Raw genomic sequence first — 22,954 nt, forward strand, 5'->3', positions numbered from 1 at the left:
TGCGTGCCACGGCGTTTGGGTCCGGAGCGCGTTTTGCGTTGATCCGGTTCTGTTCTTCCCGGTTCGCGGGTGATGGTGTCCCGGGTGGTCAGCCGTGTTCTTGTGGCTAAGCTGCCTGTGTTCTTCCCTTCTGCCTGTGGCGTTCGTGGCTTCGCTGCTCTCGCTGCCGTCTGGGCGACGTGGCCTTGCAGTCTTTCGGGCATGGATTTTTGGTGTTCGTGCAGGGGCCTTGCTGCTCGTGGTTCTCGTGTTGTTCCCGGGATTTTCGGGGCTGTGGCGCCTTGGGTTGGCGTTTGCTGCCGGTTGTCTCGCCTCCTTGGGGGGTGCGTGGTGTCCGCCTCCCGGTTTTGTCCCTTTGACCTTCCTCTGTGGGTAGTTAGCTCCGGGGAGCCGACGGGGCTCCCCCCAGAAAACCAGCGTTGAATGTAATGAAACGCCATTTTCTGGGTGAGACCCGGAGGCTCCCCGGCAACCCTCCCTCCCTCCGGTCGGCGTTTTTCGCGTGTTTTGACATCCAGCCTCAGAACTGATGGGTGGATAGCCGGCGTGGGAGGTCTGGGGCTCCCCCTTCCCCCTCCCGGGGAGGGGGGAGCTGCGCAGACAGCGGCGCGGTGACGTATGACGTCATACTAGTTTCCGTGTTTTCTGTTGAAGAGTTCTATTCACTAGTTCGGCTTAGGTAGCAATTTTCACCAGAATAGGGGTTTGTTTTGGAATGCTTACCTTTCTGGATGCTTGACCCGGTCGATGGCAGACATAGAATGCTTCCAACCACACGGGGGTTTCTATAGGCCATTGCTCCCCTTGCCTCTCTGAGGGGGCCAGGTTCTGGCTCGTGGTCCCCGGTAGGCCCTAGAACTCCATACACATGACTGATGCCAAAGTCTGACATTAGCATATCAGCCGGTAAAGCTCCGGGGAGCCTCCGGGTCTCACCCAGAAAATGGCGTTTCATTACATTCAACGCTGGTTTTTTAATATTTGTTCCATGTTTTTAATCCTCATTTGCAAAGAAGAAACTTATAAAAATATTTTTCTCAAATACTTCAGGAATTGCACATTGTCATGACCTAGGGCTGAGAGCTGCACTCTCCAAGTCTTGAGAAATCCTCAATATTAATTGTCAATGCAAAGATAAAAACACAAAGCAAATAAAGCTCTTAATCTTGACAAAATTTTGAGGTATGGAGATCTCTTCTTCAGAAGAACATACAGTAGCTGCTCTGGAGAAAGTGCAACACCGGGTAACAAAAATCATTTCAGAGCTAAGTCAGCCCATGTACCAAGAATGGTTGAGGGCCACAGGGATAACAAAACTGCAAACCAGGCATGTCAGGGCGGATCTCATTGAAACTTTTAAAATACTGAACAATTTGGAGGATTGATCTAGACAATTTCTTCATAAGGTCAGAGGTAACACAAACACAAACAAGGAGCAACGGTTTCAAGTTCAACAAGCCACAATGTAGGACTGAAAACTGGGGATGCTTTTTCACCCACAAGGTTATAAACTCATGGAACCGTCTACCCGCCAAAGCCAAAAATACCAAAATGCTGTTAAATTTTAAAATCCAACTGGAAAAGATCATGGCAAATGATGATGAACCTTGACACGCCACCAGCTTCCTGTCCTTGTCGAGGCCACTAGTGTTAGTGGCCCTCAGGTAAATTCAGGTAAACAAATTCCAAGAATATTAATTCAAGGATGCCAAAAAAAAGTTATTTGTGAAACCTTTGAATTTTTAATAAATCTCTCAAAAGTGACTCACAAGAGTGGAAAGTTACAAATTCCACACCAATATGCAAAGAAAAGAAACCAAGGTTTCTTGTTTCTTGATTGTTTGGTCAATCATTTTAACATTAGTAGCTGGTAAAGTTGTGGAAATAATAATTCAAGAGAACATAGTGCAACAACAAAGAATAATAATATATTATTATTATTATTTAGTCCCAGTCTAGTAAGAGACTTCTAGTATGCTTTTCCTGGAAAGGTTTCGTGTTTTATAAATTGTGATTTCTTTTATAACATTTGTAATACAGAATGTTTGACGAGCGCAATATGGTAAACATATATCTGAATTTTCAGAAAGCTTTTCAAATGTTTAAAAATGTTTATTCAGGCAAAGTACATACATACAAGGGGTGATACAAATATTGCTGAATTTATAGATAGAGCTAGTACATACAATGCCTAAAGCCACTATTACGCAAAGCGTTTCGGGCAGGAAAAATAGAGTTCCTCATTAAAGAAGACAATTTTTTGTATGTACATGTAGTTTTTCTTTTGATGTACATGTAGTTCAAGATGGCAATGATCAGAATGGATACACACTACAAGTGGAGTACCTCAGCTACCTGACTGGTATAGGTCAATTTTACATTAGCTAGTAGAGGCTAGTGCTGGTCGGTCAGCCGAGCGGACAGCACACTGGACTTGTGATCCTGTGGTCCCGGGTTCGATCCCGGGCGCCGGCGAGAAACAACGGCCAGAGTTTCTTTCACCCTATGCCCCTGTTACCTAGCAGTAAAATAAGTACCTGGGTGTTAGTCAGCTGTCACGGGCTGCTTCCTGGGGGTGGAGGCCTGGTCAAGGACCGGGCCACGGGGACACTAAAGCCCCAAAATCATCTCAAGATAACCTCAAGATAGTGTCTGGTTGGTATAGGTAAACTTTATGTTAGAGGAATTAAGCAGGCAACTTGTGGCCTATTGGGTTGACAGAGGCCAATGTCAACATTTATAGCATTTGCAGCATTAAGTGATTTTGTTAAATTTGTTGTTTATTATTAAGTTTCTATATTTAGAAATAAATTCAGGATCAGATTATATTACCATTAACTCTGTAGTTTGGTCTGTAATTTGTTATTGGTATGTAAAGTGGGCTTGATAACAAGTTGTGTGTTAGCATGACACACATCAGCAGTGTCTGCCAACACCACCTCCTGCTCTAACATGTCCATGTACCCACATACACGCTTTTGTAAACAGAATGGTAGATGGTTGGAACAAGTTAGGTGAGAGGGTGGTGGAGGCCAAAACTGTCAATAATTTCAAAGCATTATATGACAAAGAGTGCTGGGGAGATGGGACACCACGAGCGTAGCTCTCATCCTGTAACTACACTTAGGTAATTACACTTAGGTAATTACATTTATTTCTTCTATGCCACCACTCTTTCTCCCCTCCTTAATCTATTTATTCACCCAGCTTGAAATTTAAATATTTACTTTGAAGTACAATGGGGCTATGATGTGCATAGTTTGGTTATTAAGGAGCACATTCTGGCAACACCACTGAGTTTTGGGCATCTTAAAGCTAATACAGATGAGGTTTACATTCACAATTTGGGGTAATTTTGAAGTTAATTTAAATGAAATAGTTAAAACTAGTAGACATATTATAGTTGACATTACAAGTAAATACATGATGTTCCAATTGAGGTAATGACTACTGTATGTAACATTAGTACAGTACCAAGTAAAGATGGTCATAATTGGGGGAGTCAAAGGTTGGGGGGACCTTTGACAAGCTGCCAGCTTCCTTTCTTCATTGAGGCCAATAGAGTTTTAGTGCCACTCAGGCAAATTCAGGTAAATAATGAAAAAATCAGCATTGAATGTAATGAAACACTATTTTTTGGGTGAGTCCCGGAGGCTCCCCGGAGCTATACTGGGCTGATGTGTATATGGTAGACCATGGCAACAGTTAAGTGATGAAGTTATAGGCCTACTGGGGACCAAAGCTAAAACCTGGCCCCTTAGATGAGGCATGAGGTGCAATGGCTTATAGACACTCCCATGTAATTGGAAACAGTCTGTGTCTGCCATCTACCAGGTCAGGCACCCAGAAAGGTAGGAATTCCAAAACAAACTACAGCTAGTAAAATATTGCAAACTGAAAGCCGAATTAACAAGTAGAACTCCTGCAAGTAGAACTCCCCTATCGAAAACAAGCAAACAAGCATGATGTCACCACAGCCGCTGCGCAGCCATCTGTGCAACTCATCCCTCCCTGGGAGGGGAGAAAGGGGGTCCTAGACCTCTACACCGGCCGTTTCTCCTCATTTCAGAGTCTAAATATAAAAAACATGAAAAAAACGATGACTAGAGGCCGGGGAGCCTCTTGGTCTCCCCCAGAAAATGGCGCTTCATTACATTCAATGCTGGTTTTCTGTGGAGAGCCCCTTCGGCTCCCCGGAGCTACCTAACCAAAGATAAAGGAAAAAAGGGACTTATCCGGTAAGCAGCCGCCACTCGCTCCTCAACTTGAGGTCGAGACAACTGGCTGCATCCTGCGACCCAAGGCTACAAACGTCTGAGAAGGGCCAGGAACAGTAATGAAGTACTGTGCAGCCAGGAACATTAATGAGGTACCATGCGGCCAGGACCCTGTTCGACCCCATGCCCGAATGTCAGCCCAAGACATATTACCAAAAACAGCAGTCAAAGCTATGAACTGACGAACGTCGTGAGTACGGGGATTGACCGCAGGCAGGCTGGACCAAATAATCCTGCGGACAATTTGGGAGACCCACGCCCTGGAACAAGGAAGAAAGGAAATCCGGTCCACCCAAAGTGCATCCCCTGCCACAGAGGCCGTGGCGCACAAATAACGATGAAGAGCTGCAACCTGAAACAAAACCGAACACCCCCGGCCGAACAATGCAAGCATCAATCACCCAAGGACTCCTTCGGAAAGCAGCAGACTCATTCTTCGCCAGAAAAGAAAGAGACGGGTGCAAAGGAACAAAATGATCACCAGGACTGAAAAAGCAGAAATACCTGTGCTGGAGGAGAGCATGAAGCTCCCTGACCTGACCCCCAGAGGCCAAGGCCAACGAGAAAAGAGCCATTGAAAACCAGTCCTGAACTGAGGGGGGCCACCACAAACCGAGAAGAGAGAGAGAGCACTCAGTCCAACGACCAGGACAGCTCAGGCAGCACATGAGCAGACCGGAGGTGAAACAATGCCGAGAAAACCTGCGGAACTGAGCAGAAGTGACATCCACCCTGAACACAAGCAGCTGCGGCTCGGCCAGATGGTCCTGAAACAACCAAGAGAGAGAGAGAGAGGACAAAACAACCCTATCAGGAATTGAAGACAACTTACAAAGAGACCAAAAGTCCCGAAAGGACCGCCAGAAAACGTCATACTGCCATCAAGACAAAACTCGCAGGTTGGACACCATCAACGAAGCCACCTGATCACCATACAAGTGGTGATAAATCCACTTCAAAAAGACCAGACACAAAGAATGGAGGAGAAGATCGAACCAGTCACGTACTGTACCGGACCAATCTGCTGAAAGAGGCAGAGCCGAGGGAAGACCCTCGGGTTTGGACATCCAGCAAGCAGCGCCTGAAACCAGGGCTGGGCCAGCCACCAAGGGGCCAACAGGACTACTCTCTTCCCTGGTAAGTCTTCAAGCAAGCCAGGACCCGGAGCAACAACCGAACCAGTGGGAAGAGGTACAGGTAACCCCACCTTGACCAGACCAGTCGAAAGGCATCGATCGCGACGGCCTCGCAATCAACAAGGGATGCCACATTCACTGGAAGGCGCCTCGACCATGCTAATGCAAAGAGATACATCCCTGGGTACCCGTAGGTCCAGCAGAGCCAACTGAACAAGTCGGCGTTGACCATCCATTCTGTGGAAAGGGGAATGAACTGAGACAGGCCGTCCACCAGGACGTTCAACACTCTTTGAATGTGACCTGCCAGGAGAGCTAAACCCCCGAGAACTCAGCAGACGAGTCACTCGAAGCGACCAGCCCTAAAGAACCAAACCCCGAGAACTCAGCAGACGAGTTACTCGAAGCGACCAGCCCTAAAGAGCCAAGTACTGCATCGAACCCCCGCGATTCAGACAATGGACCACAGGGGAGCAGTCCGAATGGTGCCAGATCGTTTCTCTGCGAGCGACACGAACCCTCAGAAGCAAATGCCATACCACCGCAAACTACCGTGCTGTACTGTGAGCTCGACCGAAGGAAAGACCCCACCAACCCTTGCTGGCCTGGTGAGCACTGGTCACAAAGCCCCAGCTGAGAGACAAGGCATATGTGAAGACATCGAGTGAGGGCTTGGGAAAGCGCCATGGCACAGAACCCCAAAAAAACCGAAGAGGAAGTCGGTGACACAGCAGCCGATGCAAGACCCCAGGGGTCTGAACCCAGCGATAGCAAGAGCAGCAGAAGGGACATCCTCAAAGGAACCAGAACAGTCGCCGACGCCAGATCTAACCCAACGGGTAGACCAGCACGGCACAGTTGAAACTTCCACACAGCTGCTCGAACAACCGACAAGTGACCTAGGTACCCTCCAAAAACAGTCGAAGGTGGGATTGTAGCCGTAACAACGCTGCGGGAGGGAGAGACAAGAAGTGGTCCGAGAGTCCCACACAAGTCCCAGCCAAGTCTGAATCTGAGAGGAAACCAAATGGGACTTCCTCCAGTTCACCAAGAACCCAAACTCAACAAGCTGGGAAAGAACTAAATTCTTGGTGAGCAGACACGCAGACTGGCTGGGAGCCTAGACCAGCCAGTCATCGAGTTAAGCTAGAACCTGAACCCCTAATTAAATTGGAATGTGCAAATACGTGTCCCAGAGGTCCAACATATCATCCAAGCACCCGGTGCCAAAAGTAGCTGGACCTGAGACAGGGTGGTTATCCGACTGGAGGGGCAAAAGACCCAGCGGCTCAGATGGGACAAGTCCAGACTGAACCGCAGATCTGCACAGTCCCGCATTAGTACTGAAAACTAGAGGGGAAACCCACCTGAGGGACGCTGTTGTTTCAACCACTCCAGGATGACCAGACAGAGCGCAAGGGAAGAGGCCTGCCCTGGCAGCCCCGATCCCCCAGAAAGAGGAGGGAGTACCCAACACCACCGCAGGCCAGAGGAAACGACCTGAAATGCCCACGAATCGTGGGACCAGGCAAGAACAATCGTGAGCCTCCCCCTATTGCCCCGTCAATGGGTCAAACTGCAAAAGGGCCAACGACCTTTACGAGAGCCTGACAGATGCTCAGAGCAAACACTGCGCCGATGGCTCCGCAGGAGGGACCGGTCCTGAATCTGACACTACTGGATCACGATGACCAAAGGAGCCCCAAGCCCTAGCAGGACCACCACAGCCCCCCCCCTCCCAGAGAGACATAGGCCGTCAACTAGATGAAGCCACCTGCAGAAAATGCAAAACTGCAGACTCTGCAAACAACAAATGGACAAAAAGGGGATGAAAATCTAAGAGCCAGGGGTCCAAGCAGATTCCAAAGAGTGGATGAGTACCACCTGTTGACATGTGAGGCGAGAAGCAAAGAACAGAGACACTCTCTCCTTCAAAATCAGCGCATACAACTTCAACAAGGCAGCCAATGCCCTTGCTCCCAAGGCAAGCGTACCGGACACCGGCCCAGAACCCAGCTCCTCCACATTCTCCTCTAGCCAGTCCGAAGACAGCTCTAGCATGGAAAAGAAGTGCAAGACCGAAGCCAAATGCCCACGGGCGCACAAATCCTCGGGCACCAGGGACGCCGAAAGGGAGGGGAACCTGCACGTGAAGCTGCACCTGGCCGACATCACAAGGAAGGATGGGTGGCGAGCAAGCATGCATTGAGGTGCTCAAACTCGACCCCCAGGTAAACCTGAATGATCAAAATCAACTCCTGCCATTCATGTACGCGGGTCCAACAGAAACAAATGCCGAGCCCCCAGTGAAAAGAAAGGGTAGTCTGCCAGCCAGAAAGACTAGCATCTCGTAACACACCTAGTAAGAGAAAGAGAAGACAACTCAGAAGAAGAAGGATCCATTATCGAGGCGTAATCTGGGTTTCACAGGAGGTAAGCCGCAAGGGCCTCCCGCACCTCCTTCAGTTTGATGCGGGAAGCCAAAAACCTCCAGAAGAAAGGAACCGAAGAACCCAAGGGAACCTGGAACCGAGTCTGGGAAGGAGTCGAACTCATATCAAAATCATACTGGGAGAGGGAATACGAAAACCCCTCCACCTGTAACAACAAGCTCCTCGCCGGGAGTACCAATTTGACCCAAGTGGGGTCAAATAGGGCCCAAGCCCTGCAAATCAACTCCGCCCCAGCCGTGGTATTCTCCACATCAGAACCCGGGGCCAAGCCGCCCTCCAAACCCTTTGCCTCTGTAGAAAAAGCAGAGTCCACAGGAAAAGCAGGGATGAAAGGGGCCCGCTGGTGAGACCCAAAGCTCTGGCAGTAGGAACAGGCTCGAATGCCTCTGCCGCCAATCCGGAAGGGACAATCCCCGAAGCCACCCAAGTCTCACAACCCGGCAACCCCTGCCCTGCCTCTAAAATCCCTCAGACGCTTGGGGAGCTGGGAGCAGGATGAACCACAGCAGGGGAAAGAGTAGGGGGTGCAGACAAAAACCAGAGATGAGGCGACTAACAACCCCCTAGTCCAGGTTTCTATAACCAAAACGGGGCAGCTGCGGGGCATCCGGAAAGGCAAGCAACCTTGAACATTGCAGGAACCTAAACCGCACATGCACCTCTGAAACTGCCTGCATCCAAATATCAATCTCAGTGGACTAGGTGAATTTGAGAACAAGCAAGGAACACCACTCGTAAGACTTCGGGTCAAAGGTGTCATTGACCCAACAGGCAGCATGACTGAGGCAAAAACGATGAGTGTCACCCTGAGACAAGGGGACAGAGCAACCTTTCGACTCGCACAAAGTGAGGTGGGACTCAAGATGTCTCCTCCATCGGACCAAAGAGCCCCAATGAGGGTTTCCAGGGCCCTTAGGATGACTGCTAAGGGAAGCCCAGGCGAGGTACTGCTATCGATTATCCCAGAGCTACCAAACAAGTAAACAAACTAAAAACTGAACCCCTGCGACATGTGCAAGCACGGAAACCTAGTGGAGGGCCACCAAAATCATACACGTGGTCCTACAGCTACACCAGGCAGACCCCCACTAAACAAAACAAAACAAAAAAAAAAAAAACCTGCAAAAGCACAATGTCTCCAGGTGAACAGAACTGGTTGCTATGCATACATCAGACAGCTGCACAGTACCATATGCCCCAGCCAGCAACGAAACTACCTCCTACCCAAGGGCAAGCAGAAGTAAGAACCATAGAACCATCCCAGCTGAATCCCAAGGGTGGGCAATCACCGAGCGGCCACAGAACCTCACGGAGGTAGTTCCCGAATGGCTCAGGGAAAATAACCCTAGGCCACAGGAGCAGTACTTATAGGGTACCTAGGAAAAGTGGCCCTAGGTGCATGCAACCCCAGTACTCTTGTTACTCCTGGCTTGCAAACCATCAACACAGAAGAACAACACCCCTCTGCAGCACTGCTCAGAAGGATGGACCCAGAGTCGACGAGTGTCACCAGTCACAACAGCCACCGAACTGAGTAGGAATGGCCAGTGCCGAGGTCCAGGGCCCCCCTTCCCCCTTCCAGGGAGGGGGGAAGTTGCGCAGACAGCTGAGCAGAAACTGTGGTGACGTCATGCTTGTTTGCTTGTTTTCGATTTGGTACGTCTGCTTGTTAGCTCGGCTTTTGGTTTGCAATTTTTAACTGTTTTTTGCGCTGTTTGCTCGGTGTCTGAACCTGGGGTGTTTCCCACAGCTCCACCTATTTCAGCAGGTCAGACCGGTCCAGTACGGGGCTGGTTCGACCTTCTCCACTGCTCTTTGAGTCTGGTCTTTTTGACACGAGTGTATCACCATTTCTATGGTGATCAGGTGGCTTTGTTGATGGTGTTCCACCTTAAAGCTTCATCTCAGCGACAGTATGAAGTTTCCTGGTGTTCTTTTTGCCATTTTCTTGTTCTTCGTAAGTTGTCTTCTCTTTCGGATCGGGTTGTCTTGTCCTTTCTTTCTTGGCTTTTTCAGGACCATCATTTGATGCCTAATACTGTCGCCTCGTATCATGTGGCGCTAGTGGAGCCGCTCCAGCTTGCTTTCAGGGTGGACGTCACATCTGCCCCATTCCGTAAGCTTTCTCGTGCTATGTTTCACCTCCGGCCTGCTCATGCGCCACCTGAGCCGTCCTGGTCCTTGGACAGGGTGCTCTCTTATCTCTCCTCTCCTCGGTTTGTGATGGCTCCTTCGGTCCAAGATTGTTTTTCCGAGGCCCTGTTTTTGTTGGCATTGGCCTCTGGGGGTCGGGTAGGGAAGCTTCATGCTATCCTCCGACACAGGGGTTTCTGCTCTTTTGGTCCTGGGGGTAGGTTTGTATGTTTGCAGCCTTCTTTGTCTTTTCTGGCGAAGATCGAGATGGATGCTTTCCAGAGGGGTCCTCTGGTCATTGATGCTTGGTTGGTTTGGCCGGGGGTGCATCATGTGTTGTGTTCGGTTGCAGCTCTTTGCCATTACCTGCGCACCTCGGCTGGGGTGGATGGGGATGCGCTTTGGGTTGATCCGGTTTCCCTTGTTTCCTGTTCCAGGGCTTGGGTCTTCCAGGTTGTCTGCAGGGTTATTAATTCTAGTCAGCCTGTGGTCTATCCTCACGCCCATGACGTCCAGAAGTTTGCAGCTTTGGCTGCCATGTTTGGTAACATGTCTTGAGCTCATATTTGAGAGCGTGGATTTTGGCGATCGAACAGAGTCCTGGCCGCCCGCTATTTGGTGAACGTGCCTTCTCCTGGGTGTTCTTGTGTTGCTTTGGATTGCAGGTTGCAGCCAGTTGTCTCGACTTCACGTTGAGGAGTTTGTGGCAGCTGTCTCCCGGGTAAGTCCCTATTTCTTTCTCTTTGGGTATGTAGCTCCAGGGAGCCATAGGGGCTCCCCCACAGAAAACCAGCATTGAATGTAATAAAATGCCATTTTTCTGGGTGAGCCCCAGAGGCTCCCTGGCAACCCTCCCTCCCACAGGTCAGCGTTTTTTTCGCGTTGCTTGAAGCTTAGCTTCCGAACTGGAGTGCTATGCAGCCGGCGCGGTGAGGTCCTGGACCCCCCTCATCTCGGAAAGGGGAGGGCTGCGCGGATGAGCGGCGCGGCAGTAAAGTGTGATATTTGCTTGTTTCTTTGGGATTGTAGGGAGTTTCTACCTCTTTGTTCGTTTTTTTGTTTTAGTTTCTTACCAGGTGGGGTTTGTTTTGTTATGCCTACCTTTCTGGGTGCCTAACCTCAGTCGATGGCAGATAAGAAAAACCCCCAAACCACAGGTTTTCCAAGGCCATTGCTCCCTGAAACTTCTCTGAAGGGGGCCAGGTTCTGGCACTGGTCCCTGGTAGGTCTGAACTGCACAGATAATGTCCCAGTCTAATATAAAGTACATTAGCCCGATAAGCTCCAGGGAGCCTCCGAGGCTCACCCAGAAAATGGCGTTTCATTACATTCAACGCTGGTTTTTTAGGTCCAGATAGATGTAGTCAAGTCAACCATCTCTTTCCTGTAAAATCTCTGTGGCTCGATCATAGAAACTGACCAAATTCAATACACAGGATCTTCCAGATCGAAAACCATACTGTCTGTCTGATACTATATTGTTTCTCACCAGGTGGTCCACCCATTTAGTTTTAATTATTTTTTCCAATATTTTGACTATTACACGTGTCAATGATACAGGTCTATAATTGAGGGGGTCTTCCCTGCTGCCACTTTTGTAGATTAGAACTATGTTAGCCTTTTTCCATGCATCTGCTATGACTCCTGTACACAGGGATGTCTGAAAAATCAGCTGAAGTGGAATGCTGAGCTCAGGCATGATGAATGTGTTAGCAGCACAAAGTTCGTGGGTGGTTGTAATTTAATAATGTAGTTTACATACCATTGACAAATATCAGAAGTAAAAAATGTAATAATTCATTGTGTTGGGGAACAGGAAGCCAAGTTATTCAAACAGTACACGTTAGGCTTATACCGAGGTCCCCCCCCCTCCCAGGGTCGAATTACTGACCCCACCTAAGTTGCAACCCTACAACAAGCTGACTAACTCCTGGGTACCTATTTACTGCTAGGTGGACAGGAGTATTAAGTGAAAGGAAATGCACCGAACCATTTTTGTGCCACCTAGGATTTGAACCCAGAATTCGCGATTGTGAGTTGAAAACGAACCCAACTGTACTTCTGGAACCCTCTCAATTATAGGAGTTTCTCTGCTTTAATTTTGAATAAGTTATAGATTGAGCAATTCTTTGCTTCATTAGGAAGAAAATTTCATATACTGTACTGGATTCCCTTCTTTGCATGGTGAGTTTACATTAATGTTATCAGATCTGGGGACTGTCAAAGACATTTTTAAATTCAGGTTCTTGGGCTCATTTTCATCCCTCTGGAAAGAGTTGAAAGTCAGGGTTAGTACTAAAGTTTCTTTTGTACCTGAATTTACCTAAGGACAGCCATCTTTAGTGACTTTAGTGTTGACAAGTCATTATTATTCCTGATGATTGTGATTGAGAGCACTCCAAATTATGTTTTGTTAATATTTTTAATTTACAGGACTTTAGGGTCAAAACTTCATCTTTTAACTTCAGTATAAAAGAGCTTTGAATGATCTGATGTACAAAAATTTGACACATTTAGAACCCCTCTCATTTTGCTGATTTGAAATGTACAGATTTGCTTATCGGTCATATCAGCAGTTATTGATACCTGCCTCAAAATAACCTTACCCATATCTTTTGACTTACAGGTCATATTGAGCTGAAGCTCTGATTACTGTGTTTGGTCCAAAACCAACCAATGTAATTTTGTTTTCATTAATTAGAGTGACATACTGCATTATTGGATGTCCCAGCTGTAATGCAACTGTGTAAACTGTATTAAAATATTCCAGAAAATCAAGACACTGTACCTGAGGAAAGTCGAGACAATCAAAGAGAAGGTCAGCATCAATGGACTGCTTCCACAGATTTGGATTCTGTTATTGAACTTCTAACAAACCTCTCTCCAAATTGTTCCAGTAATAATAATTGTACTCCGAAAGTGACCCTTACGTGCTCCTCCGAGTTGACAAGTGAGGATGATACAGTCTCTCCATCTACCACAATAGACTCTAGATGTTCCTCAAGGACAAGATCAAGTTGTGAGAGCATTCAGAAAATCAAAGGTGGGTGGGAAGTAGTATTCATTCACTACACAATGATATCATTTATAAATTTATTGTAATGTTTTCTGGGGAAACCCCCTGGTGGCCCCTCTGAAGCTATCTTCTTGAAATTACTTCATACTGAAAGTCACATCAATTGTGGAAGTTATGTTTGCTCTACCAGGGACCAGAACCTGGTCCCCTCATAGAGGTACAGGGAGCGAGTGACAATTCACAACCCCACATCAGAGAAAGTCTTCAGTGAAGCTTTACAGAAAACTAAACCTCAAAACCACCAAACAATTCTGCAAAGCCTATCCACTTTCTGGTCATCCTTGGACATGCTAAGTTTATCCAAGCTAAGTGCTGGTCATCCTTGGACATGCTAAGTTTATCCAAGCTAAGTGCTGGTCATCCTTGGACATGCTAAGTTTATCCAAGCTAAGTGCTGGTCATCCTTGGACATGCTAAGTTTATCCAAGCTAAGTGCTGGTCATCCTTGGACATGCTAAGTTTATCCAAGCTAAGTGCTGGTCATCCTTGGACATGCTAAGTTTATCCAAGCTAAGTGCTGGTCATCCTTGGACATGCTAAGTTTATCCAAGCTAAGTGCTGGTCATCCTTGGACATGCTAAGTTTATCCAAGCTAAGTGCTGGTCATCCTTGGACATGCTAAGTTTATCCAAGCTAAGTGCTGGTCATCCTTGGACTTTATTCATTCTGTGAGGGGCTTTTGCTTATTGTTATGTTCTCTATTTTAGTGTTAGCTTCACATGCATGTTTTCTATCAGGCTCATTGTGTGGGCTTGGCTTTTATTATACAGTATTTTAGGTTGTATATGCTCTCTGGGTTTTCTTCCCTAGACGCCCCTGGGTGTGTAGTCAGAGTTGTGTGCTCTGGTATGCCCGGGAGTTGGCCCTCAAGAGCCCAGGCCACTGGGGTGGAGAGCCTCGCCTTTGGGTAATCACAAGTCTTTGATTCCTTCATTTAGAATGATCCCCTTGTCTGGGGGCATTTTTTTTTTATTATACTGGAGTTTGTGTGTTTGTTTATGTAGTGTGCTGCAGTCACCATTTGTAGCCTGGTTGTTTTAGCTGCATTTGGTGACTGTTTCCAGTGAGTGGCCCCAATGTATGGGGGTTTCTACTTGGGAAGCCTTCAGGCCCTGATAGTCAAGCCCTTGAACACTTAGAAGCCTGGGACCAGATTCACCAAGCAGTTATGCAAGTACTTATGAACGTGTACCTCTTTCCTCAATCTTTGAAAGCTTTGGTTACACTTATTAAACAGTTTACAAGCATGAAAACTTCCCAGTCAACTGTTGTTATTGTTATAAACAGCTCCTGATGCTTCAGCGCTCATGAATTGTTTAATAATTGCAAACAAAGCCGCCAAAGATTGAGAAAAGATGTACAGATTCATAAAACTGCTTTGTGAATCTGGCTCCTGGAGTCCTTAGAAGCCTATTGAAACCAGAAGCCAAAACCTGGCCCCCCCTCTCACAGAGGTGCAGGAAGCAGGAGACTTGTAATCACCCCTCACTGAGTAAACAATCTCCCAGAAAGAAAACAAGGCAAAACTGTCAGTTGTATTGTTTACAGAAAGTAAATAATCAAAGCAACAAATTCTCCATCAAGCTGACAGCACCACAGGAACTGTGGAGAATATGTCAACAACTAACTGTATGATAGAGCCTATTGGGCTCTATCATACCTTCATCTGAAACTGTGTATGGTGTCTACCTCCACCACATCACTGCCTAGTGAATTCCTTTTGTTAACTACTCTGACACTTAAAAATTCTTTCTAATATGTCTGTGACTCATTTGAGTACTAAGTTTCCACCTGTGTCCCCTTGTTCGGGTTTTGCCATGCTAAATAATTTGTCTTTGTCTACCCTTTCAATTCCTCTGAGAATTTTGTAGGTATTCCCTCACTTAAAAACCAAAGCTGGGAACATTAGTGAAATACCATCTAAAGGTATATAAGAGTGCTGCCCCTGCCCTTGCACCACCCATAGCTCAGCTATTCAACAAATCTCTAGTGTCATACTTTTCCTGATATACTTAAAAAATCAAGATTAAGGCCAGTTCATAAAGGAGGCGAGACAGCTGACATAAACAATTACAGACCAATATCAAATCTACCTATACTTTAAAAAAAATATTTGAAAAATTATTTACAAACAGTTCTATTTCTACCTTGTAAAACTCAACATATTTAGTCCCTGTCAGTTTGGCTTCGATTCCCAATGGAGTACCAGTGATGCCATTATTAGTCTGCTTAATATAATCTGTGCAGCCCTTGACAAAAATGAGTTCCCAATTGGCCTCTTCATTGACCTGAGAAAGGCCTTTCATACTGTAAACTATAACTACCTCTTCCTTAAACTTCACCACTATGGTATCCGAGACCTTGCTCTGAACTATATCCATTCCTATCTCAGTGACAGACACCAATATGTAGCTATCAATAACATAACCTCCCCCACTCTCCCATTAACAGTAGGAGTGCCATAGGGCAGCATCTTAGGACGCCTCCTATTTCTTATATACATCAATGATTTGCCAAATCTTTCTAACATTCTTAAACTTATATTATTTGCCTAAGATATTACATTCATCTATTTTGACCCCTAACCCCCACACACTAAATAATATTGTAAATATAGAGTTAAAAGTAAAGTCCACTCATGGAAGTCAACCAACAAATGCACACTAAACATAGAAAAGATTGGCTACATTTTATTTGGTAGTAAATCTTCAAATCAAATTCAACTTCAGATAGACAATGTTAACATTAGCCATAAATGAAGGAAAGTTCCTTGGCTTATACATAGACAAGGGACTGAACTTCAGCACTGACATACAACACAGCCAAAAAAGGTCTCAAAAACAGTTGGTATACTCTCTAAAATCAGATATTATGTACCTAACTCTGCTTTCCTTTCACTATACTATGCATTAATCTATCTCTATCTTACTTATGGTATCTGTGCATGGGGTTCAACCACTGCAAACTACCTCAAGCCTAGCATCACTCAGCAAAAATCTGCTATCAGGACAATAACAAACTCTATCTTCAGATAACACTCAGCCCCTTCTGTTTAAGTCCCTAACATGCTAAACATACACTCACTTCACACCTTCTCATGTGTTATTTACATGTACAAAACTTTGGTCCTAAATGCTCATCTTGATTTGAAACTTTTCCTTGATAGGTGTAATAGAACCCATGAGTGCCACACCAGAAATAAATATATCTTTGATATCACCATACTCAAACCAGTCTCCATGGTGTAGTGGTAAGGCACTTGCCTGGCGTTCCGCGAGCGCTTTGTCATGGGTTCGTATCCTGGCCGGGGAGGATTTACTGGGCACAAATCCTTAACTGTAGCCTCTGTTTAACTCAACAGTAAAATGGGTACTTGGTTGTAAAAACGATTCTTCGCGGCGGGGATCGTATTCCAGGGACCTGCCCAAAACGCTACGCGTACTAGTGGCTGTGCAAGAATGTAACAACTCTTGTATATATCTAAAAAAAAAAAAAAATCTGTGCAAACACTCCATGCAAATAAAAGGACCTAGTCTATAGAACTCCCTCCCTAGTCAACTTCCAACCTATGCCCTATTCAAAAGGAAAACCAAAAAGTACCCAATTTCATCTTCATAGTTGCTTACCTTGTGCTTCAAACTCTCACTGTATCTTGTACTGCCAATTTCCCCAGTATCAGTACTTAAGACATATATCTTCACCACTGTAATCACCTGTCATTTTATAGTGTTGTTATATTTACCTGAATTTACCAGAGGGCCACTAATACTAGTGGTGTCGATGAGGACAGGAAGCTGGCGGCATGCCAAAGGTCCCCCCATTTGCCCAGATGATCTTTTCTATCTGTATTTTAACACCCAGCAGAGTTTTGGCATTTATGGCTTCAGCGGGAAGGCGGTTCCATGGGTTTACAATCCTATGGGTGAAAAAAGCATCTCCTCTTTTCTGTCCTACACTGTGGTTTGTTGCACTTGAACCTGTTGCTGCTCGTTTGTGTTACATCCAACCTTCTGAAGAAAGTGTCCAGATTGACATCGTCCAAATTGTTTAGTATTTTGAAGGTTTCTATTAGATCTGCCCTGTTATGTCTTGTCTGCAGTGTTGTCAGACCTGTGGCCCTCAACCGCTCCTGATATGAGAGATGACTTGAGACATTTTATATATATATATAAAACGCTGAATTGTAATGCCAATCCTGACCTTAAAAGCTTCATTGAAGGTTGTAACAGAACCCATGAGCACCACACCAGAAACAAATACCTTTTTGATATTCCAAGAGTATGACTTAATCAAACTAGAAATGCTCTTCAAATCAAGGGACCTAGAATGTGGAATGACCTTCCCAATCATGTTAAAGGCTGTACCTCTCTCAACCAGTTTAAGATAAAAACTAAGCACTACCTAATTAACTCCATGTAACCTACCTTACTACCCCCTATAATGTCAACCCATTTCTGATATTTTGAAGCAATGCTGTCTGTCGACCAAATTGTATTTTTGCTGTTTTTCTGCCATGTTCCCCCCTTTTTTATTTTTTATTTTCCTCAACTCATTTTATACTTTAATCTCAATTAGTATTAAGTTTTACTCTTTATTGTTTTTCCTGCCCGAAACGCTTTTCATAATACTGTAGTGGCGTTAGGCATTGTATGTACTAGCTCTATTTATAAACTCATCAATATTTGTATCACCCCTTGTATGTATGTACTTTACCTGAATAAACAATTGAATTTTGAATTGAATTTGATGACAAAGCTCTGATATGATTTTTGTTGATCGGTGTTGCACCTTCTCCAGAGCAGCTGTGTCTTTATGGAGATGAGGTCTCCATGCCTGGATTCAATAATCCAGGTGGGGGCGCACCAGAGACTTATACAGTTGAACGACTACATTCTTTTCCTTGAAGATAGAGGTCTGCTTGATTATTCCCAAGGTTTGGTTCGCTTTTCTGGGGGAACCCCTTCGGCTTCCCGGAGCTATCCAGACTGATATGTAACTATACGTGGTCCCCTAGTAGGCCTAGAACTCTAGTCACACTGATACCAAAGTCAAATATATATCCATATCAGCTTGGATAGCTCTGGGGACCCTCTGGGTCTCACCGAGAAAATGGCATTTCATTACAGTCAATGCTGGGTTTTTTCTTTCTTCTTTTTGGCACATATTTTTTGGGGGGGGAGTCCCAAAGTCGGATGCCCCGAGGCTGCCCTGTTTTGCTTATAGGGACCTGGACTTGGGGGTGATAGTTGCTTCGGCCTTGGTTTCGTCCACGTTCCCTTGTCCTTCCCCTCCTGTGGTTTGGTCTGGTCCCCCCCCCCCCCCCCCCATTGCTTTGGCATGGTTGAAACGACCTCATCCCTCTAGTGAGTTTCTCGCCTGTTTCCGGTTCCAAAACGAGACTGCGGAGACCTCAGGTTCATTCTGGACTTGTCCCGTCTGAACCCGTGAGTTTATTGCTCCTCCTTTTGGATAACTACTCTGTCCTGTCCCAGGTTCATCTCCTTTTGGGGCTGGGTGCTTTGATGGTGTCCCTAGACCTCCGGGATGCATATTGGCATGTCCCGATTTATTCAGGGTTCAGGGACTGGCTCGGTTTTGTTATGGGGGCATCAGGGTTACCAATTTGTTGCCTTCCATTTGGCTTGAATCTACTACCTTACACTTTCACACGCCTTGCCCAGGTCGTGGTGGGCCTTCTGCTTCTTTAGGGGTTCAGGTTCTGGCCTACCTCAATGACTGGCTGGTTTGGGCTCCCAGCTGGTCTGCGTGTCTGCTCGCCAGAGAGTTGGTTCTTTCCCAGCTCGCCGGGTTCGAATTCCTTGTGAGCTGGGGAAGTCCTGTCTGGTTCCCTCTCAGGTTTGGACTTGGCTGGGTCTTGTGTGGGACTCTCGGACCGTTTCCTTGTCTCTACCTCCAGAGGCTCTACTTCGGCTGCGGTCCTGCCTTTGCCTGTTACTGGCGGGGTTCCTGGGTCACGCGGCAGTGGCTTGAGGGTTTGTGTGGGAGCCTGAACTTTGCCATGATAGTCAATATACCCATCAGATCAGGTTTGGCATCATCGGCTATTCTGGTTCCTTTTGAAGACGTCCCTTCCACCTCTCTCATGATTGCTGGGTTCGGCCTCCGGGTGCCTTGTGACAGTTCCTGCGTCTCTGGCTTCCTCTTGGGGTTTTTCGGGGTTCAGTGCCTTGGTGCCTACCCGAGCCCTTGCTCGATGTGTTCACAGACACGTCGTCTCTTGGCTGGGGCTTTGTAACCAGAGTTCACCAGACTAGCCAGGGACAATGGGGTCCGTCCTTCTGTCGGGTTCACTGCATGGTGCGGGAGTTCGTGGGTGTGTGGCTGTTGCTTCGGAGGGTTCGGGTCGCTCACGGATCAACTATCTGGATCCATTTGAACTGCTCCCCTGTTGTTCATATGCTTGAACAATGGGGGTTTGATATGGTCCTTGGCTCTTTGGGGGGTGGTTGCTTTGGGTGATTTGCCTGCTGAGTTCTCTGGGTTTTGCTCTCCTGGCTGTTCATGTTCGGGGAGCCTACCACAATGGGAGGAACCCCGAACCCCGTTGCAGTCTAATGTCCTGGTGGACAGGCGGTCTCAGTTCCTTCCCCTTTCCACGGAATGGGCAGTCAACGCCGACTCTTTCAGTTGCCTCTGCTGAACGTTCAGGCTCCCAGAGGAGGATCTCTTCACGTCGGCAGGGTCAAGGCATCTCCCAGTATATGTGGCGTCCTTCCCTGACTGCAAGGTCATCAAGGTTGATGCCTTCAGGCAGGACTGGTCAAGGCGGGGTTACCTGTACCTCTTTCCTCCCCAGTTTCACTATTGCTCCAGGTCCTAGCTCGCTTGGAAACTTCCAAGGAAGAGTAGTCCTTCTGGCACCGTTGGTGGGTGGCCCAGTTTTTGTTTTCAGGTGCTGCTTGCTCAGTTCCAAACCCAGGGGTCTTCCTGTAGCTCCACCTCTTTCAGCAGATCAGGCCAGTCTGTTATGTAGCTGGTTCGGTCTTCTCTCCGAGACTAATCTATCACCATTTGTATGGTGAGCAGGTGGTTTCATTGATGGTGTCCTTCCTGCATGCTTCATCTCAGTGGCAGTATGAAGTTTCCTGGTGGTCCTTCCATTATTTCCTATCCATTCGTAGGTTTAATTCTGTCTCTGATAAGGCTGTTTTGTCCTTCCTTTCGTGGTTGTTCCAGGACTGTCATCTTGTGCTGGATACTGTCGTCTCATATCGTGCAGTGCTGGCGGAGTCGCTGCAGCTTGCGTTCAGCATTGATGTTATGTCTGCACTGTTTCACAAGCTGTCTAGTGCATTGTTTCACCTCCGGCCTGCTCATGCGCTGCCTGAGCCATCCTGGTCATTGGGCTGGATGCTCTCCTTTCTCTCTCTTCTCCTCGGCTTGTGGTGGCCCCTTCAGTTCAGGGTTTTTGCAAAGGCTTTTTTCTTGTTGGCATTGGCCTCTAAGGGTCAGGTTGGGGAGCGCCATGCTCTTCTCTGGCATGGAGGTTTCTGCTTCTTTGGTCTTGGCAATCAATTCGTTTGTTTGCAGCCGTCTCCTTTTTTTCTGATGAAGAATGGGACTGCTGCTTTCTGGAGGGCCCTTCGGTTGTTGATGCTTGGTTGGTCAGGCCAGGGGTGCATCGTGCATTGTGTCCAGTTGCGACTCTCCTCCGTTACCTGTGCGCCACAGCCTCGGTAACTGTGGATGCTCTTTGGGTTGACTCGGTATCTCCTCTTCCTTGTTCTGGGGTTCAGGTCTCCCAGGTCATCTGCAAGGTTTTCGGTCCCATCTCTCGGGTACGTTCCTCTTGTTTTGTCTTTGAGTATATAGCTCCAGGGAGCTGAAGGGGCTCTCCTGAGAAAACCAATGTTGAATGTAATGAAGCGGCATTTTCTGAATGAGACGCGGAGGCTACCCGGCAACCCTCCCTCCCTCTGGTCGACGTTTTTTTGCAGTTTTTGGCATCCAGCCCCAGAACTGGGGTTTGGATAGCTGGTGGGGGGGGTCATGGGCTTCCCCTTTCCCCTCCCGGGTATTGGGGCGCTGAGCAGACAGCAGTGCGGAGATGTGTTGACGTCATGCTTGTTTGCTTGATTTCACTTGGGGGAGTTCTGTCTACTAGTTCTGCTTTCAGTAGCAATATTTTAACCAGAATAGGGGTTTGTTTTGGGGAGCTTACCTTTGTGGGTACCTGACCCGGTGGATGGCAGACATAGAATGTTTCCAACCACACGGAATTTCTATAGGGCAATTGCTCCTCATGCCTCTCTGAGGAGGCTAGGTTCTGGCTCGTGGTCCTAGGTTGGCCTAGAACTCCATGCATATTGACTGATGCCAGGGGTCTAATACATTCATATCAACCCGGATAGCTCCAGGGAGCCTCCAGGTCTCATCCAGAAAATGGCGTTTCATTACATTCAATGCTGTTTTTTTAGTATTATTTGAAGTTCAGTATAAAGATCTGATTGTATATAAGACAATGTATATAAGAGTGTAATGAAAAATATTTAATGTGAATAATTTTATACAGGAGTGTGGATAGTTTGGTGTCCTGAATGTGGATACGAGGCCAAGGTTCCTACTGGAGGCGTCGAGTGCTTTCCACTCAACTATGTTCTCCAGAAGCAGCTGGTTCTTGAAGCTCTGAACTCATCCTCAACAACTGTCTACTGTGACCTCTGCCATGATGGTCAGTTGTAGCCTCATTGCTCTTATTCCAGTTGCTAATCTTTCAGTTATGTTTTCATAATTATTAACAAATGGAACTGTAAAACTAAATGTAATTACCTAAGTAGTTGACCAGACCACACACTAGAAAGTGAAGGGACGACGACGTTTCGGTCCATCCTGGACCATTCTCAAGTCAATCGAAACGTCGTGGTCTCTTCACTTTCTAGTGTGTGGTCTGGTCAACATACTTCAGCCACGTTATTGTGACTCATCGCCTGCTTACCTAAGTGGATTTATTGGATGAGAGCTATGCCTGAGGTCTCCCATCTTCCCAGTACTTTTTGTCATAAGATGATTTGAAATAACTGATGGTTTCGCTTTACACCACCTTCTCACCTAACTTGTTTCAACCATCTACAATTCTGTTTTTGCAAAAGGGAACTTTCAAATTTTTTTGGCAGGTTTGTTTACATAGTTTGAATCTATGACATCTTGTTCTTGAAGATGTAGGTTTCAACAACTTCTTCGTTTCAAGAAAGTCATGAAGAAAGTCGTCAAGACTTTCTTCTGTTTTAAGTATGAGGAATCAACAAAGAAGTTTGTTGATTCCTGTTACTGTTTTGTATGTAGGGATTATATCACCTATTTTTCTTCTATCTCCTAACTTCTGTACATTTAACACCTTTAACCTCTCCTTCATAATTCTTGTTTTTCAGTTCAGGAAGCCATTTAGTTGCATATCTTTGCACCTTTTTCAGTTTATTGATGTACTTGAGATATGATCACCATACAACCACTACATATTCTAATTTTGGTCTTATCTTGTGGTTATCTTGAGATGATTTCGGAGCTAAGTGTCCCCACGGCCTGGTCCTCGACCAGGCCTCCTTTTGATTACACAGTACCACAGGGGTTCAGTTCTTGCACCGGTAATGTTCATTGTCTACATAAACGATCTACCAGTGGGAATACAGAATTACATGAACATGTTTGCTGATGATGCTAAGATAATAGGGAAGATAAGAAACCTAGATGATGGTCATGCCCTTCAAGAAGACCTGGACAAAATAAGTATATGGAGCAACACTTGGCAAATGGAATTTAATGTGAATAAATGCCATGTTATGGAATGTGGAATTGGAGAACGTTAGACCCCACACAACCTATAAATTATGTGAGAAATCTTTAAAGAATTCTGACAAAGAA

General features: G+C 46.4%; 1 protein-coding gene across 1 annotated transcript in view; it reads left to right on the plus strand.

Annotated features, from left to right (window-relative positions):
• The window catches only part of LOC123745519 (uncharacterized), a gene marked incomplete in the record, with an annotated part of 145,466 nt that overhangs the window by 75,457 nt on the left and 47,055 nt on the right, over positions 1-22,954 (plus strand). Inside the window, 2 exon segments of the mRNA XM_069311973.1 lie at positions 12,770-13,042; positions 21,609-21,767. Of these exon segments, the coding sequence (XP_069168074.1) occupies positions 12,770-13,042; positions 21,609-21,767 (432 nt within the window).

This window comes from Procambarus clarkii, chromosome 71 (genome assembly GCF_040958095.1).
Source record: "Procambarus clarkii isolate CNS0578487 chromosome 71, FALCON_Pclarkii_2.0, whole genome shotgun sequence".
Taxonomy (NCBI): Eukaryota; Metazoa; Arthropoda; class Malacostraca; order Decapoda; family Cambaridae; genus Procambarus; species Procambarus clarkii.